The 27,823-nt window shown below is 40.1% G+C and overlaps 1 protein-coding gene across 4 annotated transcripts in view; it reads left to right on the top strand.

Annotated features, from left to right (window-relative positions):
- The first annotated feature begins 4,722 nt into the window (after window positions 1-4,722).
- Spidr (scaffold protein involved in DNA repair) overlaps window positions 4,723-27,823 on the top strand; it is a 297,019-nt gene continuing 273,918 nt past the window's right edge. For all 4 annotated transcript variants that reach the window (XM_052739948.1, XM_052739949.1, XM_052739947.1 and 1 more), the window contains exon 1: window positions 4,723-4,806. In XM_052739948.1, the coding sequence (XP_052595908.1) occupies window positions 4,774-4,806 (33 nt within the window). In that variant the 5' untranslated portion in view covers window positions 4,723-4,773. The remainder of the gene's footprint in view (window positions 4,807-27,823) is intronic.

Here is a 27,823-nt window from a genome sequence, read left to right as displayed (position 1 = left end):
TATTGAGAAAAAAAAAAAAAACAAAAAAAAAAAAAAAAAAAAAAAAAAAACTGATTTTCACTCTCCCAGTAGGTAGCAATTACAAAAATGTCTTATTAGGGGTGGAATTTTGTTCCTACTTTTCCTTCTCTCTGCTGGGATTTTGTCTGGCTTTCACTTGTACAGGTATTGCATGTAATGTTAAAGATTCTGTATTCATATGTGCATCGGTCCTGTTTCCTTGGGGACATCCACTACCTCTGGCTCTTAAAATCTTTCTGCTTCTTCTACCTACATCCAGGAGCCTTGAGGGGATGGGTTTGAAAAAAGCATTCTGTTTAGGGTTGAGTGCTCCAAAGTCTCTCACTCTCTGCATATTTTTTTTAGTGTGGGCCTCTGTGTTAATTACCAAACAAGCTCTCTGATGAGAGTTCAAGAACTCATGTTTTGAATCATAAACAGAGCATAGAAAGAGTGACTCAAAGGGCATGTGTCTATCCCCAGTGGGACATACCTTTACCAACAAGGCCACATCGCCTAAAACTCATAAGCAGTACCACCAACTGGGGCCCAAGTGTTCAAATGCCTGAGACTTTGGGGGACATCTCATTCAAACTACCACAACGTGCTTTTAAAAGTAAAGATTTTTTTTTAATATGACTGTTGCTTATTGTTTCTGTGTGCCAGACTTCTAATAAAAAAAATGAGTCTTAAAGGACTTATTAGAGGTTTAAAAATTATCCACATTAATATGTCTAAGCTTTATATCACAGCTAGATTTTAAAGCACAATTTACTCTTCAATATTGTTATAACTGACCTTCTTGGTGTTCAACAATCACAATCAGAGACTAAAGCCTATGAAGGTACAAAAGCTAAAAGGAAAGCCAATATTTTGATCCTTGTTCCTAGGTTTTATCACAGAGAATGATGGAACATCTCTCAAAGCATTCTACAACTTGGATGATTTACTCATCTTCTTGATCAGAGAGGCCATGGATACCTCAGGGGTTGGACTCTAGCCAGCATGTATTGTGCAAATAGGAAGGCCAACACAGAAGAAAGGTCCGCAGTACCTCCAAGGGAAGCATATGGCCGACAAGACTTTGACTCAACCTAGTGATGGTGCAACTGGTAAGAAGACTAAAGGAGTCAGGGGTTTCTCCTAACTCCCCAAAACTAACTCCCTAAAACCTCTACTGTCTTTAAAAAGAGAAATGATTAGTTTTGGTTGCCAGCATGATCTTCAACACCTAGCAGAAAGTATAGTTAAAATTTTTTAAATAGTAAGACAAAGCAAAGAAATAAAAATCTAGACTCTAAAAAGAGACAAAAATAATTCAGGTTTCATATCCCCATTAAACCCTATGTATGGGCAATGACAACAACTCCAGCTATGATACAAGCTCTGCCATGACCCACCTGTGAACAGTGCAGAGGAATTGAACTCCAGGGGAGTTGTGTTTATCTCTTTATTGGTTTTCTCTGAAAGTTTTATCTCAACATAGCTCAGGGTTCAATGCAGGGACAGAGAAGCAATGATAAACATACAGACTTCTTACCACTTTCACCAGATTCACTTACACATCTCATGGCCAGATAGGGGCTGGATGCATAATGTCTTTAAATATGCTAAGCTAGGGAAAGGAAACATCTTGCCCATGGCATTCCTTAGGCAAGTGGAGGGAGGCATTTCTCTCAAAAGAATGAATAAAAACTCAAGGGGAAGAATGTAGGAAAGTCTATTTCCAAGCGCTATGTGTGTAAATGTAATCACATAGATTTATTTAAAATTATCTGTTGGCATTCAATGGCTACAGCTTTACACTCTCTTTCTTTTAATGCATCCCACCATTACATTTTTTCCTTAAAGTTGTTCTTTTCTATCTCACGAAATTATTTTGAAAGATTTATTTTTATTCTATATTTATGATTATTTTTCCTACTTGTGTGTCTGTGTACCACATATATGCAGTGCCACAGGGTCCAGATGAGGGCAGTGGATGCTGTGGAACTGAAGTTACAGACAGCTATAATGCTCGATGTGGGTGCTCAGCTATAAAGCTGAGTCTTCTGCAAGAGCAACAAGTCTGTTTAACCTCCAAGCCATCTCTCCAGCACCATATTCTTAATGTATAGTCATCAGCATTATTTTTTAAACAACCACTGCCCTGAGAACAAGGTATAAAGAATAACTATTCTGAAATTAACACAGCCATGGTTTTCCTTGAGCTCTTCCTTTATTGTATTATCAGTTGACATAATCATGTTATTCTTTTTTCAACCTTGCATTTTAATCTTGTCAAATTTGTGTCTCCTAGGATATGCAACTATTTCAAAGTAAACTCTTTCTAATTCCAACTATTTCCTTCTACAGAAAATACAAATCCTCTTTTCTATCCAACAGATAAAGTAGGGAGGTTTGTGGTTATCCTTAGGCAGGGACTGTGCCTCTCATTAGCATGGGATTGGTTATAGAAGACTGATTGATTATGATTGTGCTCCCCAGAAAGATTTTTGGGATCACAACTTTTAGGAGGGAATTATGGCATGATTACAGACTAGAGAAAACTGTATCAATATTAACATATAAAATAAATCAATAGGGAGAAAGCTAAAGAAAGGCAAGAAATCATCCCTCACCTGGTTTCATACAACAAATTGAGTATGTTCAAGGAAGCCCAAACTATATGAATATTGGAGAGGAGCTTACTATGTAGATGACCAATAAAGAGTCATGAGGCTCCAGGCCCAATATTTTTGGAGCACATTTTATTTGTTTGTTTGTTTGTTTTTTTAACTCATTAGCTCACTCCCATTCTTGGGAGTGCTTCCAGTTTTTAAATAGACTATTTGTATTTGTATTTTTATTTTTGTATATTTTTTCTATATTTGTATTTCTAACCACATACCTGTGGTCCAGTTCTTTGCGGCGTGACACAGAACTGGTATATTTCAGCACATGTTCCTGTAACTTCTGCAGGTTCCCTTAAGACTCAAATCTGTGTTTACAAAACTTTTGAGCAGAAACACTCAGTGAAGAAGAGTTTTATAAGAGGAGGTGACAGTTTAGCATTATATCAATACAAATCTGCATATTCCTAGAAAGACAAAAAAGTGCATTTGAAGAAGAGACTAAACTTAGTTTTTATTTTCATGTAGCCTTGAACTCTCCATTGCTGACCTTGAATTCTTGGTCCTCCTGTTAGAAATAAATCCTTGTAGTAAATTTTCAATATGAGGTGCACTTAGAGCTCGTCAAAGGGTTACAGGCAACCAGGAAGTGCTAGGCCCTTCTTCCCCAGCTAGCAGGTGGTGTCTGCTTATCTCAGATCTCCAGGGTTGGAAGGCTGCAGGCTGTGTCACTGGGCTCACACTTTCAAACCCCGGGAGTAGTCATTAGATTACTCATTAGTCATTGCATCCTGAACCAGTAGGATGGGGAATTTGGAGAAGGTGCCATGTTAGAAATATTTGAAGATTGTAATTCTCTAAAGTATCAGCCTACGGGAAAAGGAGGGCAGGAATTTCTTGCAACTATGGACTTTAAAAGAAATTTTCTTGCCAGGTGTGGTAGTGCACCAGGGAGGCAGCAGCAGAAGGATCTCTGTGAATCTGAGGCCAACCTGGTCTATAGAGCTCTAGGACAGCCAGGGCTATGTAGAGAGACCCTGTCTCAAAAAACTAAAACAGACAGAAGAAAAAACACTGTCTTGTGTCAAGTCAGTATGCCAGCATTTTGGCTTTTTTCCCCACTATGCTGGAGTCCCATTTTGTAGAATGGTATATTAAAAACTGCTTCACTTTCAGTAGTATTTTTAATTCATTGCAGAGTGAGGGTCTTGTTTCCCACACTGCTTGTCTTTGGATTATAGACTTGAGTCACTACCCTTGGCTCTAAGCTCCACTTCTGTACACATTTGTGAACACAACTTTCTGAGAATCCTTTCCTTTATCCAGGCCAACACTTTTTTTTTTCCAACAATGTAAATTATTTAGTATTTTTCTTCAATGTGTATCTTTAGTGTCTTCTCCTGTTAAGCCAGTTTCTATTCAAGTCCCATGCCAACACATTCTCAACAATGAATTATTATTTTTTTCTACAATAGAAATCTTTACAGGCTCTTCCGTAATCCAGTTCGCTCAAGTACCAGCTCTCCTTCCTGTTAGTTTGAAATATTCTCAAAGTACCCAGCCACAAGTGTGTTCAAGTACTTTAAAGCATCTACGGAATGACTGCTTCTTCCAAATTAAAGTAATCCCTGAACCATAAACATAAAGCATCCATAAACAAGAATATAAGTTCTCTGACTTTACCTCAGATAGTACGTGAAATCAACTTTATAACAAATCCAGCTAGGATTCCTAAAGTCTTTCTAAAAATTGGTAATCCTTGTTCTTGATACTTGTGAATTCTTCCTCATTACATAGGGAAGTGCTTTATCTGGCTATCTTAATACTAATTAACAATAATTATTGAATTCTAGTCTACTTAGGGTTTTTATTTTATGGTACATTCTTGCTCCACAAAACACAGTTTGAAATATAACCTCTTGATCCTGGTGACCACTCTAAGATCTTGCCCAGCTAAGAGAGCTGGTGTCCCACGGAGCGCTTTCCAGGCTCCCCAAGGGGAGTGAGGAACTGCCTAGAACAGCAGCGCCCTCGCCATGCAAACACGAAGAGATCCCGCCCATGGCTTCCGGAAGGGGCGGAGCGCGCGAGGCGCGGCTTCCGGAGGGAATGGATTCCGGAAGGGGCGGCGAGTGCGAGGGGAGGGCCGTGCGTGTGGGAGATGTCCGGAAGCGGCCGCGCTGGCGCGTCCAAGGTATGCCGTGCTGTTGCTATGGAAGCCGAGTGCGGGCGCGTGGCTCCGTGGCCTCTCGGGGTTGGCCCTGGCCCAGTCGGATGGGCACGCGCGGGTTGCGGCGGTCGGGCTGGGGCAGGGTGTCCTCGCCCTGTCCTGCCCAGGTCTGCGCTGAATGGTGCTGGGAACCGAGCGCGCGAGTGCAGACCAGGAGGAAGGGAAGCGCTGCTGGGAATTTGATTTGGAATGGGTGTAGTAGCTGCAGTCTGGAAATTCATTTGTCTCCGTTTTATACTGTTGCTTAACATACCAAGACAGCAGTGGGTATTGGAGTGTTCCTTCTCATTTTTCCTAGATATCGTTCATTACACTTTGCTTTCCCGCCCAAACTTTCTGAGAGGAGTTGCTTCTCAGGTGTGTTCAGCGATCTCCACACTGTAGGCAGGGCATGTAGGAACTGTTACATGGATGACATTTAAGCGAACATACCTCCCTTCATTACTTCCTCATTGTGTTCCTCTTTAGTCATAGTTTGACTTTTCAAAATTCCTCACTTACAGATGTTTGTTTCATAATACTCAAAATTTAAAACAGCAAACAGTGCTTCATTTCTTGATCTGCTCTTTAAATGAAAACATGCTGAAAAAATATCCCACATAAATGCTTCAACTACCTTATCACTGCCATTCTTTATTTCTCAAATGATCCGATAGACCACACTGCCAACTTTGTAGCTGATTTAGGGAGCAGAAGCACATGTAACTTATGACTTAAAAACTGATTTAATTTCGGAAAGATTAAAATGTGAAAAAAAAGGAATTAGAACATTGCTAAATCTACCATAAATTATTTAATGATTGCAGCAATTGATATCCTTGTCATCAGTGTTTATTTATTTAAGCGTCCCTGAAGTCCTGATTCACTTTCATAGCTGTTCATTTACTTTTCCTTACTGCCCTGCTCCGAATTTTGACATTGTGCTTTTTCTCAACTTGAAGAGTGTGTCCTGGGTCGTCTTGTACATTGGTTTTAACTGCCACCACTGTATAACAGGCTACACTATGTTATGAAATCATCTTTCTTTCAGTTTACTAGGACCTAACAATTTTTCCTAATTTAGTAATCTAGTTCTTTTGACTTTATTTCTACCCTCTTCATTCTCTTATTTTTCAATAGTTTTTTTTTTTTCAGTAGTTGTGTTACTTATTGCTGTGTAAAAATTGCTTCAAAACTGAAGCAGCTTTTAACAAGTGTTGACCAAAGGCCAGGAATCTAAGTGTAGCTTAACCTGTGTGTGTGGCTCAAGGTTTCCCACAGGGTCTTCTTCCAGTTTGCTGCAGTGGTGGTTGAAAAGTCAATTTGTTATTTCCACGGGGCGGCTTACAACAGAGTAGTAGACTTTCTCAGCAGCAAGTGAAACAGGCTCTCATGTAACACGGGCTGGCTCTGAATTCACTGTGTAAGTGAAGGTGACCTTGAACCTCACCATCCTGCCCCTACCATCAAGTGCCACCACACCTGGCACTTTTAAAATTCATTTAAAATTTAATTTTTGGTGGTGAGTGGGAAGGGAGCAGGGCTCAGTATATAGCTCTGGCTGATTTGGAACTTATTATGTAGATGAGGCTGGTCTCAAACCTGAAGTGATCATCCTACCCTACCTCCCCATTGTTGGGATTACAAATGTGAACCACCACATCAAGCTTCAGTCAGTTCTTTCATCAGTCCTTTGAAGAAGGTACTGTTTGTCTTATTTTATGGATGATGAAAGTGACTCCTAGCAGGAGATCAAGTGATTTGCCCAGTGTACACAGCACTCAGGTTGTCTCTCATGATCTTGCTCTGTGTTCATACTTCATGCTCTTTTATACCTTTCATAATACGGCCAAGTTTAATTCTTTTCTTTTCTTTCTTTCTTTATTTTTTTCCTTCTGTTTTTTGAGACAGGGTTTCTTTGTTTAACAGCCAGCCCTGGCTGTCCTGAAACTCTCTTTGTAGATTAGGCTGGCCTCAGACTCACAGGGATCTGCCTGCCTCTGCCTCCTGAGTGCTGGTATAAAAGGTGTGCATCACTCTGCCCGGCTGTGTCTATACTTTTGATTCCTTAGTGTAAACATTATACGATGAGGAATGATGTCTCCAATTCATGCTCTTTAGAGCAACTGCCATAACTGGTAAATATATGATGAACTTGTGAGTATACTAGGTGTGAAGAAACATGGAGAAATACCCTCATCACAAATCTTTAATATCAGCTTCAGCTCTTCAACTTCCTGTTCATAGAGTTTTGGACAAGACACTGTCAACCTAAATAATAGCTAGAGAGATATTTCCAAAGACTAGTGATACTCACTTGAGATGTGTATACTACAGTAAAATATAAGCACATTCAAAGAGAATAAAGTGAGGGGAGATTTTAAAGACCATAAGAGAGAAATAAGGAATATTGTGTTTTTCTGATGACCCCTTTTGTTGTAGGGTTACTGTTGCTGCTATGAAACACCATGACCAAAGCAACTTGGGGATGAAAGAGTTTATTAGGCTTATATTTCCACATCATAGTTTATCATCAAAGGAAGTCAAGATAGGAACTCAAGTAGGGCAGGAACATGGAGGCAGACAGAAGCTGATGCAAGGGCCATGGAGGGATGATCATTGGCTTGCTCAGCCTGCTTTCTTATAAACCCTGGGACCACCAGCCCCCGACAGCATCACCCACAATGGACTGGCCCCCTCCCATCTATACCAGTTAAGAAAATGCGCTACAGGTTTGCCTGCAGCCTGATCTTATGGTGGTTCCCTCCTCTAAGATATCTCTAGCTTGTGTCAAGTTTACATAAAACTAGCCAGGACATCTTCTCCAACATGACTTCAGGTCCTTATCACCAAACATTTTATTAGTGCTTCTTGCTTGATGGTTGTCACTTGGTAGACATTATTTAAACACAGTGTATACTTCCATTTGACTTGAAGTATGGGTTTTGATTTTCAGGAAAGCAGGAGAAAAGGAGCTATCAGTAAGAACGGTTTCACTATTCTAGAAGGATTTAGTGCTATACAGAATAAAGTTAGTTTTAGGCAGTAGGAACAGAGGGAAGAAGGAAAGCTCAGCAGATGGAAGTTCATGGACCTTTATAATGCCTGATATTTTTTTCCCTGAGGGAAGATGTGATAGGTCAAGTTAGGCTTACATGGAGATATATAAAGAATTGTGAGTATGGAACTCTGTTGTGTGTTTGAGTGTAGAGGGCTAGGAAATGAGTAAGAATGTTCACCAAAACTGACTGTGGTAGTTTGAATGTAATTGGGAATGGCACTATTAGGAGATGTGGCTTTTGTCATGGTAGGTAGTTTGAATGTAATTGGGAATGGCACTATTAGGAGATGTGGCTTTTGTCATGGTAGGTATGGCTTTGTTGGAGGAAGTACGTTACGGTGGAGGCAGACTTTGAGGTCTCATATTTTCTCAACCACGCCTAGTGTCTCAAACTACTTCCTGTTGCCTGCCGGTCAAAATGTAGGACTCTGAACTCCTTCTCAAGCACCTTGTCTGCCTGCATGCCACCATGTCATACCATGATGGTAATAGACTACACCTCTGAAAATGTAAGCCACCCCAATTAAATGTTTTTCCTTTGTAAGAGTTGCTGTGGTCATGGTATCTTTTCACAGCAATAGAAACCCTAACTAAGACACTGACCAAAGACACACCATTAGAAAATATGGAAGGAGCTAGACTTATCTTTGATTCATTTTACAGTAGTCCTATGGACTGGTGATCGGTTAAGTTGGTTGGAGTCTTAGTACTTAAAAGGCAATACTGAAATAGTTGATCCTAGAGTCCAGAATAACACAGGAGATAATCTCAGTTGGGAGAGGGATAATGACTGATAAAGCCAGTGGAAAAATCCCACTGAGTTTGCAGACACATACAGCCCAGAGTCAGTGTCTCCTGAGGGCCCACATCCTGGTTTATTTACAGCCATCTTGCCATGTCATCCCATGGTAGGGGGAAAAAATGAGAGAACTCATCAGGATTTCTTTTCAAATTTATCTTTTAGGTTTTAGCCTAAGTAATGGTTTTAGTCTGGCATTTTCCCACATGTGTGTCATTCTACTTTAATTCATTCCCCCTCCCCACTGTCGTCCTACCCTCCTTTGGTGGACACCCTTCCTTTCCTCAGATGGCCCTGTGCTGCTTCTTGTTTGCTTTTTTAAAAAAATTTTTATTTTGAGACAGGATCTTGTGTTCTAGGCTAGCTTCAAACTCAATGAACAACCAAGAATTACTTTGAACATCTGAATGTTGGGATTGCAGAAGTGTGCCACCACGCCTGATTTTGTATAGTGTTGGGACTGTGCGTTGTGCATCCCACGCAGACACTGCTGACTTAGCTGTATTCCTAGCCTCTCTTCCTTCTCCTGTGTCCTTATCCTTTCTTCTGCTACACATACCATCTCTTAAGATTGTTTCTTCCTCATGATTCTCCTAGTTTTATGACCTACACACAAATATTTTAATACTCATATATATATTCATATGTATAATTTTAAGTTTAGATTCCACATATGAGAGAAAACATTTCTCTTTCTGAATCTGATGTAATCAACATGATTTCAAGTTCCATTTATTTTGCTGCAAATGTTATGCTTCTGTTTTCATTATGGCTTCATGAAATTCCATTATGTGTGTGTTACATTTTTATTTTTAAACCATTCACTTGTTTACGGATGTCTTGGCTGGTTCTCTTTCTTGGCTACCATGAATAGAGCAGCAATAAAAATACGGATATACAAATACTCTCTGGTATGTTGATTTAGAATCCTCTGAGTATCTAACTGAATGGGTCATATGGTAGTTACATTTTCAGTTTTTTTTTTCCCCCAACATGGAGTCTTCCATGTTGATTTCCACTGTGGCTACTCAAGTTTGCATTCCCATCAATAGTTAGTAAGGATACTTGTTTCTCCATATCTTTTTTTTTTTTTCCCTCATGCAACAGCTGACTTTATTCAGGGCATCAGACAAATTATACTTGGAGGGTTAAGAGGAATCACATGAGTAAAGTGTACAATCACAAGAGCAAGTCACATGTGGCAGGCAAGCTGCACGGGGTGGACAAGCTGCACAAGGCTAAAATATGTTATTCCACACAGGCATATAAACAAGTAACAATAACTACCTGTAATGAGTAATCTGAAGTAAACTCACTCCTATTCGTTATACATGTGAGGATTACAAAAACACATTCCAGAACAATTCCATGTTTTGAGGAAACTGAGGTCACAGGACTCATGTCTTATGTTCTTGGCATTTTCTCAGAGTACTCGGTAATCTCAAATGGCTCCATTCTTGGACTGTGTCTGGCAATGGGCTAGATCTTTTCTAAATGATTGCCAGGGTGATACTTCTCACTAACACAGCAATCAAGTAAGCATGGCCCTGCCCTCGAGGACTGAACTGTAAGGGACAATACTAGGTGGGAGGCGACATTGAACATCAGCATTCAGACATGGGAGAGGCTGGCCACAGGGAACATAGCTCAGATCTGTGACTCGTTTATAGAAGAATCACAAATAATGATTATAGGAAGCCCCCAAAACTGTCTTCTCCTCCTCCTGCTCCTCCTCCTCCTTCACAGATTTCTCCATATCTTTACCAGAATTTATTGTCATTTTTTTTTGATGATAGTCATTCTGACTGAGGTGAGACAGATCTCAAAGCAGTTTTAATTTGCATTTCCTTGATAGCTAAAGACTTTAAAAAGAATTTATTGGTCATTCCTATTTGTTTTGAGAATTCAGTGTAGTTTTTGTAGTTCTTTATATTTCTTAGATAGTAGTCCCTTGTCAGTAGTGGACAAAGATGTTTTTCCCATTCTGTAGGCAATCTCTTTTCTCTGCTGATCATTTCCTTTGCTATTCAGAAGCTTTTTAATGTCATATAATCCTGCTTACTAACGCAAACAATAATAGGTCCAGCCTATATTGTTTGCTCCCAGGGTCCATGGAAGATTCTAACAACCAGCTGAGGATTCTAAACTGAGGGATAGTTAATAAAAGTAAGCACACTGAGCTCATTAGTCCATTCATTTTATTCTTCTAAGTCAATTTTATCTACACAGTTTCTTTTCTGTTCTCATAGTTAGCTCCTCTCAGTCCCTCCTGTTCTCAGTCCCTTCTGCTGTTCTCTCATCTCTGTCTAGTTCTTTCCATCTCTGTCCTCATATTTGTTCTCAATCAATTCTCCCTCGTGCTCTCAGAGAACCAGTATATATACACATGCAGCAATTCTTTGGCAAAGCAATGTGAGGCTTGAAGTTTTCAGGGTCACAGAGATGGGTGATAAGGATCCACACATAAAGCAATAAATGTCAGCTTCTAATTACAACCCAAAAGGGGAGTGACTAAAGGGGAGTTCTCTGGTAAGGTCAACTAAAGACTAAGATCAATTAGGGAATCTAGGAATAGCACCTGGCTGAGGAGGAATTAAAACTTACTTTGCACAAGAAAGCTGGGCACCTATCACCTCCCTGGCCTTGCAATCTCCTTGGGTTAGTGCTAGTTACTGCCTTAACTCAGTAACTAGCAAATGGCTAAAACATCATCCCTGGAATGTGAACAGTAAATCTCTTAAGTTAGGGTCTTATGTAAATAACCCGGGGTGAAGGTAAGGAGTTGAGGATTTAATTAAGTGGTTATTTTCTCTTATCTGTAAGTGAGATGAGCTAATGTTTATCAATGTGCAGTTTTGTCCTTGGAAAAAGGTATCTTTGCTGAAATACTTTTGTCCAGAGAATGGCCCTGGCCAGATATATGTTAATGAAAAATAAACACAGCTGGGGACAGTGATCCAGTTACCCCAAAAGTATAGGGAAACTTGTGCCCAAGATTGAGATGCAATTGTGAGATTACATGTACACATAACATGGAAATACATGGTAAATGTGGAGAATCATAGCTGTTATTGTACAAGAAGTTTACAACAAGAGACAGTTCATTCAAAAGGCAGTAATTCCATAACACCTTGGGTGATGGTTTCCTCTAACAGAACCCTTTGTCACTGCTGTATACTCTCATGGACTTTTGCTACCAGTGGCTCTCAATAGCTTACCAATTCTTGGGATTATTTCCTATGCTGTTAGAATCCTTTTAAGAAAGTCCCTGCTGGGACTGGAGAGATGGTTTAGTGATTAAGAGCACTGGTTGCTTTTTCAGAGGACCTGGGTTTGATTCCTAGCACTCACATGGTGGCTCACGACCACCTGTAACTAGTTACTGAGGGTCTAACACCCTCTTCTGGTCTCTGCAGGAACCAGGCATGCAAAACACACGTGCATAAAATAAAAGGAAATTCTTGCTTATGATTGTATGTTGAAGTGTACAATCTATGCTTTCTTCCAGCAGTTTCAAGGTATCAGGTCTCCTATTAAGGCTTTGGATCCATTTTTAAATGGCTTTTGGTGAGAGATCTGGATCAAGTTTCATTCTTCTACATGTGGAAATCCAACATTCACTGCATCGTTTTAAGAGGCTGACTTTTCTCTGATATATGTTTTTTTGACAGCTATGAAGATCTTTTCATTTTTTAATGTCTTCAATTTTTTTTTTGTATTTTATTTATTTGTTTGTTTATGGGAGGGAGCACATGGTACACATGCCACAGCTTGAATGGTGAGGTCAGAGAACAATTTGCAGGATTTGGTTTTCTCCTTCAACTATGTGGGTAGGCTTGGCAGTGAGTGCTACCACTGAACCATTCTCCCAGCCCTCTTCAGTATTGTAAAGTTTTCACTGTATGGGCTGTAGTGATGGCCCAGTGGTTAAGCGTGTATACTGCTCTTGCAGAGGATTCAAGTTCAGTTTCCAGAGTTCACATCAGGCAGCTCATAATGCCAATAGCTCCAGCTCCAGGGGATCTGATACCCTTCTGCCTCTGTGAGCATTTGTACTCAGGTGGACAGATTCACACAGAGACATTCATACATCTACATAATTAAAAAGAAAATAAATCTTCAAAAAAGTTTTCATTATAGAGGTCGTTAGCCTCTGTGTGTAGATACTATTTATTAAAAACTTTTAAAATTTATTGTTGGTTTTGGTATTAGAGTAATACTGACTTCATAGAAAGGCTTAGTGGGAATACATCTTTCTTTTTTTAATAGTTTAAGAAGGCTGCTAGCTATAGGTCTTCTTTGAAAGTCTGGTAGAATTCTGCTGTGAATCTCTCTGGTCCTGGAGTTTGCTTTGCTGGAAGACTTTTTGTTACCATTTCAATCTTGTTTGTTATCAGTCTGCTTGGTCATTGATTTACTTTTGGTCTAGTTTTGGATGTTTGCCTGAATCTAGAAATTCATCTTTTTTTTTTAAGTTTTTCAACTCAGTGGAGTACTGTTGTAATGTTTCCTTGTTTAGTTCTTTTCATATTTATTTATTTATTTATTGGTTAGTTTGGCTGTTTCTGTCGATCTTGTTTATCTTCCCAAAGAACCAGCTCTTACATTCATTGATCTTTGTTTCTGTTCTTATTTTTATTATTCCTTGCTCTTGACTGGGATTAGATTCTGTTTGTTCTTTTTTTCCCCCCAAATTTTTGAGGTGTATCATTGAGTCATTTATTTATGCTCTTTCTGATTTTTTTAAATATATGCACTTAAAAGCTATAAATTTTCTTTATAGGACTGCTCTTAGTATGTGCCTTTAGATATTGTTATGTTGTGTTTCATTTCTGTTTATTCCAGGAAAAACTATTTCTTCCTTGATTTCTTCTTTGACCCATTCATCATGAAGTAATGAGTTGTTGAATCTCCATGAGTTTGTGTATTTACTAGAGATTTGTTTGGTGTCAGTTTTAAGTTTTATTGCATTGTGGTCAGATAGGATACAAGGAGTGATTTCAATCTTGGAATTTGTTAAGATTTGTTTTATGTCCCAACATGTGGTCTAATTTAGAAAAGCTTCCATGTGCTGCTGAGTAGATGTGTATTCTTTGGAATATTCTGTAGATATTTGTTAAGTCCATTTGATGTATGATGTCAATTAGCTCTGATGTTTTTGTTTATTTTTTTGTCCAGATGACTTGTCTATCAGTTGGAGTGGTGTACTGAAATCACTATTAATTGGTTGATGTTGATCTATGCCTTTAAATCCAGGAGTAGATTTTTTTTTTAAATGAAATTCAGTACCCCAGAGTTGCATGAATATATGTTTAGGATAGTAATGTCTTCTTAGTAAACTGTTCTCTTGGTTAGAATGAAGTGTCTGTCTTTATCCCTTATGATTTTTTTCAGTTGAAGTATATTTTGAAATTATTCTGACCATGCCTGTTGTCTTCCTGGTCCCATTTGATTAGAGTACTTTTATTCATCCTTTTACTCTAAGGCAGTGCCTGTCTTTAAAACTGAGATGTGTTTCTTGTAGACAACAGATAGGTAGATTTTTGCTTCTTGATTCATTCAGTCAGCCTGTGCCTTTTTTTATTTTTATTTTTTATTTTGCAATACAATTCAGTTCTACATATCAGCCATGGATTCCCTTGTTCTCCCCACTCCTGCCACCCTCACCTTCCCCCCAGCCCACCCCCCATTCCCACCTCTTCCAGGGCAAAGCCACCCCCGCGGACTGAGATCAACCTGGTAGACTCAGTCCAGGCAGGTCCAGTCCCCTCCTCCCAGGCCGAGCCAAGCCACCCTGCATAGGCCCCAGGTTTCAAACAGCCAACTCATGCAATGAGCACAGGATCCGGTCCCACTGCCTGGATGCCTCCCAAACAGATCAAGCCAATCAACTGTCTCACCCATTCAGAGGGCCTGATCCAGTTGGGGACCCCTCAGCCATTGGTTCGTAGTTCATGTGTTTCCATTTGTTTGGCTATTTGTCCCTGTGCTTTATCCAACCTTGGTCTCAACAATTCTTGCTCATATAAACCCTCCTCTTTCTCGCTAATTGGACTCCCAGAGATCCACCCGGGGCCTAGCCATGGATCTCTGCATCCAGATCCCTCAGTCGTTGGATGGGGTTTCTAGCATGACAATTAGGGTGTTTGGCCATCCTATCACCAGAGTAAGTCAGTTCGGGCTGTCTCTCGACCATTGCCAGCCGTCTATTGTGGGGGGTATCTTTGTGGATTTCTGTGGGCCTCTCTAGCACTTTGCTTCTTCCTATTCTCATGTGGTCTTCGTTTACCATGGTCTCCTATTCCTTGTTCTCCCTCTCTGTTGTTGATCCAGCTGTGATCTCCCTCTCCCCCAAGCTCTCTTTCCCTCGACCCTCACCCTTCATTACCCCCACTAATGTCCAGGCTGTTCATGTAGATCTCTTCCATTTCTCCGTCATTGGGCGATCCCTGTGTCTTTCTTGGGGTCCTGTTTTCCAGGTAGCCTCCCTGGTGATGTGAGTAGCAGTCCAGTCATCCTTGTTCCACATCTAGTATCCTCCTATGAGTGAGTACATACCATGTTTGTCTTTCTGAGTCTGGGTTACCTCACTCAGGATGATTTTTTCTAGATCCATCCATTTGCCTGCAAACCTCATGATGTCATTGTTTTTCTCTGCTGAGTAGTATTCCATTGTGTATATGTACCACATTTTGTTTATCCATTCTTCAGTTGAAGGGCATCTAGGTTGTTTCCATGTTCTGGCTATTACAAACAATGCTGATATGAACATAGCTGAACAAGTGCTCTTGTGGTGTGATTGAGCATTCCTTGGGTATATGCCCAAGAGTGGTATAGCTGGATCTTGGGGGAGATGGATTCCCAATTTTCTAAGAAAGCACCATATTGATTTCCAAAGTGGTTGTATAAGCTTGCTTTCCCACCAGCAGTGGAGGAGAGTTCCCCTAACTCCACATCCTCTCCAGCATAAGGTGTCTTCAGTGTTTTTGATCTTAGCCATTCTGACAGGCGTAAGGTGGTATCTGAGAGTTGTTTTGATTTGCATTTCCCTGATGATTAGGGATGTTGAGCAATTCCTTAAATGTCTTTCAGCCATTTGAGTTTCCTCTGTTGAGAATTCTCTGTTTAGTTCTATAGCCCATTTCTTAATTGGACTGTTGGGCATTTTGATGTCTAATTTCTTGAGTTCCTTATATATTCTGGATATCAGTCCTCTGCCAGATGTGGGGTTGGTGAAGACCTTTTCCCATTCTGTAGGCTGTCGCTTTGCCTTGTTGACCATATCCTTTGCTCTACAAAAGCTTCTCAGTTTCAAGAGGTCCCATTGATTGATTGCTTCTCTCAGTGTCTGTACTACTGGTGTTATATTTAGGAAGTGATCTCCTATGCCAATGCGTTCAAGACTACTTCCTTCTTTCTCTTCTAGCAGGTTCAGAGTAGCTGGATTCATGTTGAGGTCCTTGATCCACTTGAACTTAAGTTTTGTGCACGGTGATAGATATGGATCTATTTTCAGCCTTCTACATGTTGATATCCAGTTATGCCAGCACCATTTGTTGAAGATGCTTTCTTTTTTCCATTGTGCACTTTTGGCTTCTTTGTCAAAAATTATATGTTCATAGGTGTGCGGATTAATGTCAGGATCTTCAATTCGATTCCATTGGTCCACATGTTGGTTTTTATGCCAGTACCAAGCTGTTTTTATTACTGTAGCTCTATAGTAGAGCTTGAAGTCAGGGATCGAGATGCCTCCAGAGGTTGTGTTATTACAGGATTCTTTTGGCTATCCTGGGTTTTTTGTTTTTCCATATGAAGTTGAGTATTATTCTTTCCAAGTCTGTGAACAATTGTGTTGGTATTTTGATGGGGATTGCATTGAATCTGTAGATTGCTTTTGGTAAGATTGCCATTTTTACTATGTTAGTCCTGCCTATCCATGAGCATGGGAGATCTTTCCATTTTCTGACATCTTCTTTAATTTCTTTTTTCAGGGACTTAAAGTTTTTGTCATATAGGCCCTTCACTTGCTTGGTTAGTGTTACCCCAAGGTATTTTATGTCATTTGTGGCTATTGTAAAGGGTGATGTATCTCTGATTTCCTTCTCAGCTTCTTTGTCCATTGTATATAGGAGGGCTACTGATTTTTTTGAGTTGATCTTGTATCTGCTATGTTGCTAAAGGTGTTTATAAGCTGTATCAGTTCCTTGGTGGAATCTTTGGGGTCACTCAAGTATACTATTATGTCATCTGCAAATAGGGAAAGCTTGACTTCTTCCTTTCCAATTTGTATCCCCTTAATCTCCTTATGTTGTCTTATTGCTCTGGCTAGAACTTCAAGTACTATATTGAATAAGTATGGGGAGAGTGGACAGCCTTGCCTCATTCCTGATTTTAGTGGATTTGCTTTGAGTTTCTCTCCATTTAATTTGATGTTGGTTGTTGGCTTGCTGTAAATTGCCTTTATTATGTTTAGGTATGTTCCCTGTATTCCTGATTGCTCCAAGACCTTTATCATGAAGGGGTGTTGGATTTTGTCAAATGCTTTTTCTGCATCTAGTGAGATGATCATGTGATTTTTTTCTTTGAGTTCGTTTATATGGTGTATTACATTGACGGACTTTCATATGTTGAACCACCCTTGCATCCCTGGAATGAAGCCTACTTGATCATGGTGGATAATTGTTTTGATGTGTTCTTGGAGTCTGTTTGCCAGTATTTTATTGAGTATTTTTGTATCAATGTTCATGAGGGTGATCAGTCTGTAGTTCTCTTTCTTTGTTGTATCCTTGTTTGGTTTAGGAATCAGGGTAATTGTAGCCTCATAGAAGGAGTTTGGTAATGTTCCTTCTGTTTCTATTGTGTGGAACAATTTAGAGAGTATTGGTATTAACTCTTCTTTGAAGATCTGGTAGAATTCTGCACTGAAACCATCTGGTCCTGGGCTTTTTTTGGTTGGGAGACTATTAATGACTGTTTCTATTTCCTTAGGGGTTATTGGACTATTTAAATAGTTTATCTGATTTTGATTTAACTTAGGTATGTGGTACCTATCCAGAAAGTTATCCATTTCTTTTAGATTTTCCAGTTTTGTGGAGTAGAGGTTTTTGAAGTATGACCTGATGATTCTCTGGATTTCCTCAATGTCTGTTGTTATGTCCCCCTTTTCATTTCTGATTTTGTTGATTTGGATGCTCTCTCTCTGTCTTTTGGTTAGTTTGGATAAGGGCTTGTCTGTCTTGTTGATTTTCTCAAAGAACCAACTCTTTGTTTCATTAATTTTTTGTATTCTCTTTGTTTCTCTTTTATTGATTTCAGCTCTCACTTTGATAATTTCCTGGCATCTATTTTTCCTGGGAGACTTTGCTTCTTCTTGTTCTAGAGCTTTCAGGTGCGCTGTTAAGTCACTAGTGTGAGATTTCTCCAACTTATTTATGTGGGCATTTAGTGCTATGAATTTCCCTCTTAGCACTGCTTTCATAGTGTCCCATAGGTTTGGGTATGTGGTGTCTTCATTTTCTTTGATCTCTAGGACGTCTTTAATTTCTTTCTTTATTTCTTCCTTAACCCATTGGTGATTCAGTTGAGTATTATTCAGTTTCCATGAGATTTTAGGTTTTCTGTAGTTTTTGTTGTTGTTGAAATCTAACTTTAGACCATGGTGGTCTGATAGAACACAGGAGGTTATTCCAATTGTTTTGTATCTGTTGAGATTTGTTTTGTGGCCAAGTATGTGGTCGATTTTAGAGAAGGTTCCATGGGGTGCTGAGAAGAAGGTATATTCTTTTTTGTTAGGATGGAATGTTCTGTAGATATCGATTAAGTCCATTTGAGTCATGACATCAGTTAAGTCCTTTATTTCTCTGTTAAGTTTCGATTTGGGAGATCTGTCCAGTGGTGAAAGTGGGGTGTTGAGGTCTCCCACTATTAATGTGTGGAGTTTTATATGTGGTTTAAGCTTTAGTAATGTTTCTTTCACATATGTGGGTGCCCTTGTGTTTGGGGCATAAATGTTCAGAATTGAAACTTCATCTTGGTGGATCTTTCCTGTGATGAGTATGTAATGCCCTTCTTGATCTCTTTTGATTGATTTTAGTTTGAAGTCTGTTTTGCTGGATATCAGGATGGCTGCACCCGCTTGTTTCTTAAGACCGTTTGATTGGAAAGTCTTTTCCCAGCCTTTTATTTTTAGGTAGTGTCTATCTTTGAATTTGAGATGTGTTTCTTGTATGCAGCAGAAAGATGGGTCCTGCTTTCGTATCCATTCTGTAAGCCTATGTCTTTTTATAGGTGAATTAAGTCCATTGATATTGAGGGAAATTAATGACCAGTGATTGTTCATTCCTGTTATTTTTTGGTGGTGATGTGTGTGTACTTCTATACGTTGGGGTTTACTGCTGTGGCTTTATCTGTTGCCTGTGTTATCGAGGGTGTATCTGACTTCCTTAGGTTGGAATTTTCCTTCTAGTGCTTTCTGTAGGGCTGGGTTTGTGGATAAGTATTGTTTAAATCTGGCTTTGTCTTGGAATGTCTTGTTCACTCCATCTATGATGATTGAAAGTTTTGCTGGGTATATTAGTCTAGGCTGGCATCCATTGTCTCTTAGTGTCTGCATTACATCTGTCCAGGTCCTTCTGGCTTTCAAAGTCTCCATTGAGAAATCGGGTGTTATTCTGATGGGTTTGCCTTTGTAAGTCACTTGGCCTTTTTCCTTTGCTGCTCTTAATATTCTTTCTTTATTCTGTACGTTTAGTTGTTTAATTATTATGTGGCGAGGGAACTTTTTTTGGGGGTCTAGTCTGTTTGGTGTTCTGTAGGCTTCTTGTATCTTCATAGGCATTTCCTTCTTTAAGTTGGGAAAGTTTTCTTCTATGATCTTGTTGAATATATTTTCTGTGCCCTTGAGTTGGTATTCTTCTCCTTCTTCTACCCCTATTATTCATAGGTTTGGTCTTTTCATGGTGTCCCAAATTTCTTGGACATTTTGGTTCATGACTTTGTTGACTTTAGTGTTTTCTTTGACTGATGAATCTATTTCTTCTACTGTATCTTCAATGCCAAAGATCCTCTCTTCCATCTCTTGCATTCTGTTGGTTATACTTGCATCTGAAGTTCCCGATCATTTTCTCAGATTTTCTATTTCCAGCATTCCCTCTGTTTGTGTCTTCTTCATTTTTTCTATTTCCCTTTTCAGGTCTTGGACTGTTTCCTTCATTTGTTTCATTGCTTTTTCTTGATTTTCTTTCAGTACTTTATTGTTTTCTTCCAGGACTTCATTGTTTTCTTCTAATTTGTTTGCCCTTTCCTCTAGTTGTTTACAGCGTTCTTCCCATTTTTTTGTCTTTTCCTCTACACAAGCCTCTACCTTCTTCATGATGTCATTCATAAGGCTGTTTTCTTCTGTTTCTTCCAATTTTTGATGTTCAGGTCTAGATGTTGGAGGAGGGCTAGGTTCTGGTGATGCTGTATTGCTCTTCATTTTGTTGTATGTATTTCTGCCTTGACGTCTGCCCATCTCCTTGTGGTTCGTTCTTGGTCTTATCAGCGCACTTGGTTCAGACAGAGCTGACAGATTCAGGAAGTCTCTCTCTCTTGTCCAGATGGAAGCTCTCTTGTCCAAATGGGAACTCCGGGGCAGGATGGGAGCTCATGTCCAGACGGGAAGTCCAGGGCAGGATGGGAGCTCTTGTCCAGACAAGAAGTCAGGGGCGGGATGGGTGCTCTTGTCCAGAAGGGAAGTCCGGGGCAGGATGGGAACTCTTGTCTCTCTCTCTCTCTCTGGTCCAGAAGGGAAGTCCGGGGCAGGATGGGAGCTGGGGACCAGCCTCTAAGTCTCAGGAAGTGGCTGGGGTCTCCGGCGGATGGGCACGGGGGCAGGGTGTGGAGATTGCAGGGTCTGCCGGGGGTTTTGGAAAAGGGGATCCTTCCCGGTGGGGCTAGAAAGGAACCTGCCCAGTGGCCAGAACCTGTGGCCAAGTTGGGCAGGTCTTCCCCGGAGTGGCTGGTGCCCAGGGATGGGGTTTAGGCTGAGCCAGGACACTCACCTCTGGTCCAGAAGGGAAGTCTGGGGCAGGATGGGAGCTGGGGGCCGGTCTCTAAGTCTCAGGAAGTGGCTGGGGTTTCGGGCGGATGGGCGTGGTGGCAGGGCGTGGAGATTGCAGGGTTTGCCGGGGGTCTTGGAGAAGGGGATCCTTCCTGGTGGGGTTAGAAGGGAACCTGCCTGGTGGCCAGAACCTGTGGCCAAGTTGGGCAGGTCTTCCCCGGAGTGGCTGGTGCCCAGGGATGGGGTCCGGGCTGAGCCAGGACACTCACCTCTAGTCCAGAAGGGAAGTCTGGGGCCCAGCCTGTGCCTTTTGGTTGGAGAATTGAGGCCATTGATATTTAAAGACTTTATGGAAGTGTGTGTGCTTTTTTCTGCTATTTTATAGTCAATTTTTGGTGATGGTGTTTGTGTTCTCAATAGTATTTGTGTGTTAATGATTATGGCTTCCTATTTCTTTCTACAGTCTCTCTGTTATGCTCATTTCTTTCCTCGCTCAGATATAATGTCTGTTGTATTTTCTTAGGTTTGGTTTGCTCGATAGAAATTGTTGAGACTGTTTATGTTGTGGAAATTTTTTCTTTTTCATTCATCTATGACTGATTTTGCTTGGTATATTAATCTAGGATGGCTGTCATTGTCTTTTAGGACTTGGAATGCATTACTCTAGGCTCTTCTGGTTTCCAAAATTCAGCAGTTATTCTGATGGGTTTGCTTTTATATGTCACTTGTGGTTTTGATTTTATTTTTTCCTCTCTTGTACTTCTTTTGTTCTATATAGTTAGTGTTTTAAATATGCTATGCCTTGGGATATTTTCCTTACTGGACTTATCTCTTTTGTGTTCTCTGTGCTTCTTTTGTCTGTATGAGTGTGTTTTTCCTTAGTTTGGAGAAGATCTTGTTGAAGATCTGGCCTATGGCATTGAACTGGGATTCTTCTTCCTCATCTATTAGAATTATTTGAAAGCTTGATCTTTTCACGGTGTCTGAAATTTCTGTTCTATTCCTTTCCTGTGATTTTTAGAAATTTTCATATTCCTTGCTTTTTTTTGGCCTAGATTCTTTACTTTGTCTTCCAGTCCTGATATTCTATCTTCTATTTGATTCATTTCTACTTGTAAGACTCTCCTTTGAGTTTTCTAGTGGGTTATTGGGTTTTTCAACTCCATCTTCATTTCAGTTTGAGTCCCCTTCAATGTTTCTGTGTCTTTATTGAATTCAGTTTTCACATTCTGGATTGTTGTCTTCATTTCCATCACCCTTTTATTTGTGTTTTTTTTTTGTGGGGGTATCACTCAGGAGTTTATTCTAAGTTCTTTCTCCTTAATTTAATTCATATTTCTCTATGTGTCTTCTTTAAACTCCTTGAATTCTTTGAAGTTTATGATTGATCTTTTAAATTCTCTGTCCTGGAGTTCATTTAGTTAATTATCATTGGCAAAAATTCTATAAGACAGGTTGATTTTGTAGAGAAGATATTGGTTTGATTTTCCATACTATTTATAATTTTCAGATAAGATCTAGGCATGTGGATTTCTTTTCTTGGTTCAAAGTCTGATAGAAACAGCAGGCTGGGGCAGAGGAGAACATGTGGGAGTGGGCTGGGCCTAGATGTTGGAAATGGGTTAGGTGAAATGAAGTCAGGTGTATGGAGCAGACTGTGTTGGTGTGGAGGATATGGGTTCTGGTCCAAGCCTGGAGTGTGGAGATACATCTTGCTGGTTGGAGAGGGGTGGGCTGTGGGTTGGGGCTAGGCAGGGGTGATTCTGGTGGAAGCCTAGAGGTTGGTTGAGGCTGCAAGGATGGCTAGACTAGGTATCACCATTAGATGTACTAGATTAGGTGGATTGTGAAGAGTGTGTTGAGGGGAGGGTTTGAAGAAGGGTGTTTCAGCTAAGTTTTGTTCAGGGAATGGAAACACTGGATGGGTCACTTCACCCTGGGTTAATGCCATTCCCTCAATAATCTATTAAATTTTCCTTTGACAATCTTGTACATGTGTTGGACCTTTATCTTAGAAGGAGCCATAACAACCTTTAATTTTTTTTTTAAATTTTGTTTTGTTGGGAATTGTTACAGAATAAATTTGGAGAGAATAAACAAGAGGGAAGTTGAAGCTCTTTTGATAGAGAAGGCAGGGATAGAGAGGGATAGGTTGCTGGGAGCCATCCCCGGCGGTGGATGGGTCCTGCAGAGGATGTAAGGAGTTGGCGGGGAAAGAAGTGAGCCAGGCCATGATTGTTGGGAGAATCTTGCAGCCTGACTGACTAGCAGCCAGAGTGTTTCTTTATTTATACAGAATTTAGTTAGCAGGGATACATTCATGATGTTCCAAAACATAGATCATATCATTTTTGGTTTGGGACGTGTTTCACTTCCTTTTGCTCATCTTTTAGTCATCATTAATAAACTATGACAGAACAGAGTTATCATTTCTAATTATTTCCCTCAAGTTTTGACATCATTAATAAACAGAGTTATCATTCTTACTCATTAACCCCATAACCCAAATTTTGAGAATATAGAGGCATATGACAGCCTGTGCTCAGGCTGGTTGTTTTGGTTGCTTCAAGGACATTAGACCAAAACAAAATCTTCAACCACCCTGGGCATTTTGCCATGTCTCAAGCAGTGTATTATTAACTCTTAGTGGTCAGAGTGCCCAGGAAAAATCCTCAGGCTAAAACTGCTGTAGTTATTATTTAAATTCTGGCATAATACAATCAATGTTCCCATTTATATCCTTATAGAATTTGTCTATATGTCTAATCCTGGCATTCTGTTGTTCCTTGGTCATATGACATAATAGTGGCTCTACATGAACTAACTTCTAAGAGAGGGAGGTCCTAACACCTCATACTTTTATCATCTTTCCACTCCATACTTTACTTATCAGTATGTCTCTATGTAGGGCAGAGTTGTATGTCACGTAATTGTAGGAAGAGGCTTGTAATCTGAACTGTGGACAATTCCTGTAGGCCACTGAATCTTGTTGACCTTTTTAAAATTATTTTGTTTTGAATATCTTGTTCCTGTGTAAGTAGAGGGACAGATGTTTCAAGAATGTCTCATAGCCTCATGAAGAGACCTCTGGCTTCTTCTTTATGTGTCACAACCTCTACGGCATAAAGAAGACCTTCAAGTAGATAAGGATATCTCCCTCAAAGTGGGGGGGGGAGGGGATAGTATGTTCAGGACTTTCCTGGGTAAGCTTAGAAGCAGCATTCCTGGGAGAAGGCATAAATGATTCATAAGGAATTTTCCATCAACCCAACATCCCCAAATTGTATAAATATTAAAAGTGCCCCAAGTATGTAACAGGTGGAGATGAAAACCAAAGGTGGCATGGCAGCCATCACGTGGCTCAGCTTTGCTGGATCTTTGTCAAGCAGCTGTGCTGGCTTTATGACTTCTGCCATTCCATTCAGATATGGCTGTGCCAATAGATGGGACCAGAGGGCTGGAAAATGTTATGCTGCTCAGAATTTATATTTTGTTTTGATGGAGTCTTTTTCAAGATGTTTTTATTACTCTCCTGTCCTTCGTATGTTTCTTCAATTCTGATATTGTTTCCACAGCTCTCAAAATTCTTCTAATTTAACATTTTTTCATTTCTTCTCTTAGCCGATTCTTAAAGTAGGTTTTTCATTCATTATGCCTTGATTTATTGCCTAATGCTTATAGTTTCACAAACAGAAATACTGATTTTAGAATATCAGAAGTTGTTCATTGAAGGAACTATAAAATTAAATTACTTCTGGTTCAGAGCTTCCCACTTTTCCAAATATTTGTAACCTGAAAGTACAAAATTATCACATATGGAACAGTTGGAGTACCAGAGATGGATTATTCCCAAACATAATTCTTTCTTTGGACTCTTCTTTCTTTCTTTCTTTCTTTCTTTCTTTCTTTCTTTCTTTCTTTCTTTCTTTCTTTCTTTCTTTTTTTTAATTGCAGGCCTCCCTAGGGGATATGTATTGGTTCAGGTATATGAATGCTTTTGGGATTGATTCTTTTGACTTTCAACCTGAGATTATTTCCTACTATGGGGTCTTAGGTTCGTGTTGCATATTTTATGGGGAATGTGAGGGTGTCAAGACATTAGGCAGTCAAATTCTTATATGAGTCTTCTTAGCTTGCCTTAGTGTTCTATTGCTGTGAAGAGACACCATGACCACGACAACTCTTTTTTTTTTTTTTTTTTTTGGTTTTTTTCGAGACAGGGTTTCTCTGTGTAGCTTTGCGCCTTTCCTGGAACTCGCTTTGGAGACCAGGCTGGCCTCGAACTCACAGAGATCCGCCTGGCTCTGCCTCCCGAGTGCTGGGATTAAAGGCGTGCGCCACCACCGCCCGGCGACCACGACAACTCTTATAACAGAAAGCACTTAATTGGGGCTTGCTTATAGTTTTAGAGGTTTAGTCCATTATCTTCATGGCAGGAAGCATGGTGGCATTCAGGCAGAAAAGGTGCTGGAGAGTATCTGAGAGTTCAACATCTAGATCTGAAAGCAGCAGGCAGAGAGAGACACTGGGACTGGCTTGAACTTTTGAAATCCCAAATCCCTTTCTTCAACAAGGCTACACCTACTCCAACAAGGCCACAACTCCTAACACCTCAAGTAGTGCTTTTCCCTGATGACCAAGCATTCAAACATGAGCCTATGGCAGCTAGCCAGTAAATTTTCTGGAGCTGACACCACTGTGCTGTTGGGCTGGAGGGAGAAAGTAAATAAATGCCTCTTACCTTTAACTTCTTCATGTTCAGGCACTCTTGCAAGTCTTACACTAAAGGCAGCAAGGTTTCAATAAGCAGGGGAAGCCACAGAACACAGAAGGAAATACTGGAGTCCTGTCAAAGACAAAAAGCCAGATGCTAGCCAATTAACAAATCAAATGTTCTGAAAGCATACAAACTGAAAACTAACCGATCAGAAACCAATTAAAGGTCTGAAAGTGAACAAATCTGAAAACATTGGAAAGGTCAGGAATCAAACTACTTTTAAAGCAAACAAAACAAATTGATATCTTAAACCAGATATTTCAAAGCAAAGAAACAAACAAAAGTGTTCAAAACGAATAGAACCACCCAAGCACTTCTTAGAATAAACCAATGAAACATCTGTCATATCAAGTGAGATCCAAGCCACAGAACGAACTCATCTACCAGCTAAGTCAGTGCCAGAGAGTTGAACACAGAAGGCCCTGTGGCAGTACCTTGTGCCAATCTGCTTGATTGTTCCTGTGAAAAATGTATTATTTTCTTGGGGGATATCAGTGCAGAAACAGCTTTCACCTCAAAAGAAATAGTTTTGCTTTGTTTTGTTTTGTTTCTTGGACCCAAAAATGAGTGACCATGCATGTCCAGGAAGATGGATTCAGATTTCCCAGAACAGTATGTTTCAGCAAAGTAGCAATTTCATGAGGTTTTCATAGAAAAAGTACAAAAAGTCAGGGACAGCATGGTAAGATGTATAGGCAGACTTTTAAAATTGTTTTTTCCACCTTCTATTTTTCCTAAGACATTAATAGTCTGCATTTGTACTTAAACTCATTTTGCATTAATCTTTTTCATGTTAAGAGATATTCAAATTTTATTTTATTTCTTTCTAAAGTTTTGTTATTTCATTACTGAGTAGTATAACTATGTTTTGCCTTGCTTTGAAATGTCGCTACTGGTTTACAACAATTTATTTTAATTGAAAATAGATTCTTCACTCATATGGTACATCCACAGTTCCCCCTCCCTCCACTCCTTCCAGCTCCACCACCTTCCCTCCCCCAGATCCACTCCCCTCTGTTTCCTCTTCAGATAAGAGCAGGCCTCCAAGAGACGACAGTCAAACAGGACAAAACAAGGTACAATGAGACAAGGCAAAAGCCCTCAAAAAAAAAACAAAAAAAAAAAGCTGGACAAGGCAACCCAATAGGAGTCCAAAGAGCAGGCAAAAGAATAAAGAGATATACCTGCTCTCACTGTTAGTCCCACAAAAACACCAAGCTCACAGCCTTAACATGTACATAGAGGACCTGGTGTAGACCCATGCAGGCCCTATGCTTTCTGTTCAGTTTCTGTGAGCCTGTGCGAGCCCTGCTTAGTTGATTCTGTGGGCCTTGTTCTGCTCGATTGCCCCTGACTCCTACAGTCTTTCTGCCCCTTCTTCCATGGGCTTCCCTGACATCCTAGAGAGAGATCCAGTGGACACCTCGAATTTAGACTATGGTGATATTTTATCTGTGCTGAAATGTGGTGATATTTTATTTGTGCTTTAATAAATAAATCTTGCCTGGAGATCAGAGGAAAAAGGCCAGCCATTAAAATTAACAAAGAAGTCAGGCAGTGGTAGCACATGCCCTTAATCCTATCACTTAGCAGGCAGGATCTCTGTGTGTTCAAGGCCACATTGGAAACAGCCAGGTGTGGTGGCACATGCCTTAATTCCAACACTAGTTAACCATGGAAGTCTGGAGGTCTCTACAGACAGACAGAAAGTGACAGAGCTGTGTAGGAAGAAGTGATGTAGCTGGACTGAGAGCAAATTAGATGGCAGAACAGCAAGGCATACAGACGTGGGTAGATAGAAAGTAACTTGCGTTTGGAAGCTGCAGAGTTGGTGAGGTAAGGTTGGCTGGTGGCTTTCCCTATTTTTCTCATCTCTCTAAGGCTTTCACCCTTATATTTGGCTCCGTGTTTTTTATTTAATAAGACCATTTAGAAATTCATCTACATTAGACTCTATGTATAATGTCTGGCTGTGGATCTCTGCACTTGCTCCCATCTGCTGCCAAAGGAAGCTTCTCTGGTGATGACTGGACAAGGCACTGATCTATGAGTATAGCAGAATATCACTAGGAATCATTTCATTTCATTGGTTTTTGTTTTGTTTAGTTTTTTTGTTTGTTTAGTTTGTTTTGTTTTGTTTGCCAGTTGTATTTGGTTTTACCCTAGGTCTCTGGTCTATCCAGTCTCTGTTTCCTGGCCATCCAGAAAGTGTAGGGCCTGGCCTCCCTCTTATGGCGATGGCCTTAAGTTTAACCGAACATTGGTTGGCCAGGCCACTTCCACAGTCTGCGCCACCAGGCTTACTGAGTATCTTCTCTTGCCAAA

The sequence above is a fragment of the Peromyscus californicus genome, unplaced genomic scaffold (assembly GCF_007827085.1).
Source record: "Peromyscus californicus insignis strain IS unplaced genomic scaffold, ASM782708v3 Scaffold_16__1_contigs__length_79575227, whole genome shotgun sequence".
NCBI lineage: Eukaryota > Metazoa > Chordata > Mammalia > Rodentia > Cricetidae > Peromyscus > Peromyscus californicus.
The sequence above is the reverse complement of the archived record's forward strand: the minus strand, read 5'-3'. Positions and strand labels throughout refer to the sequence as shown.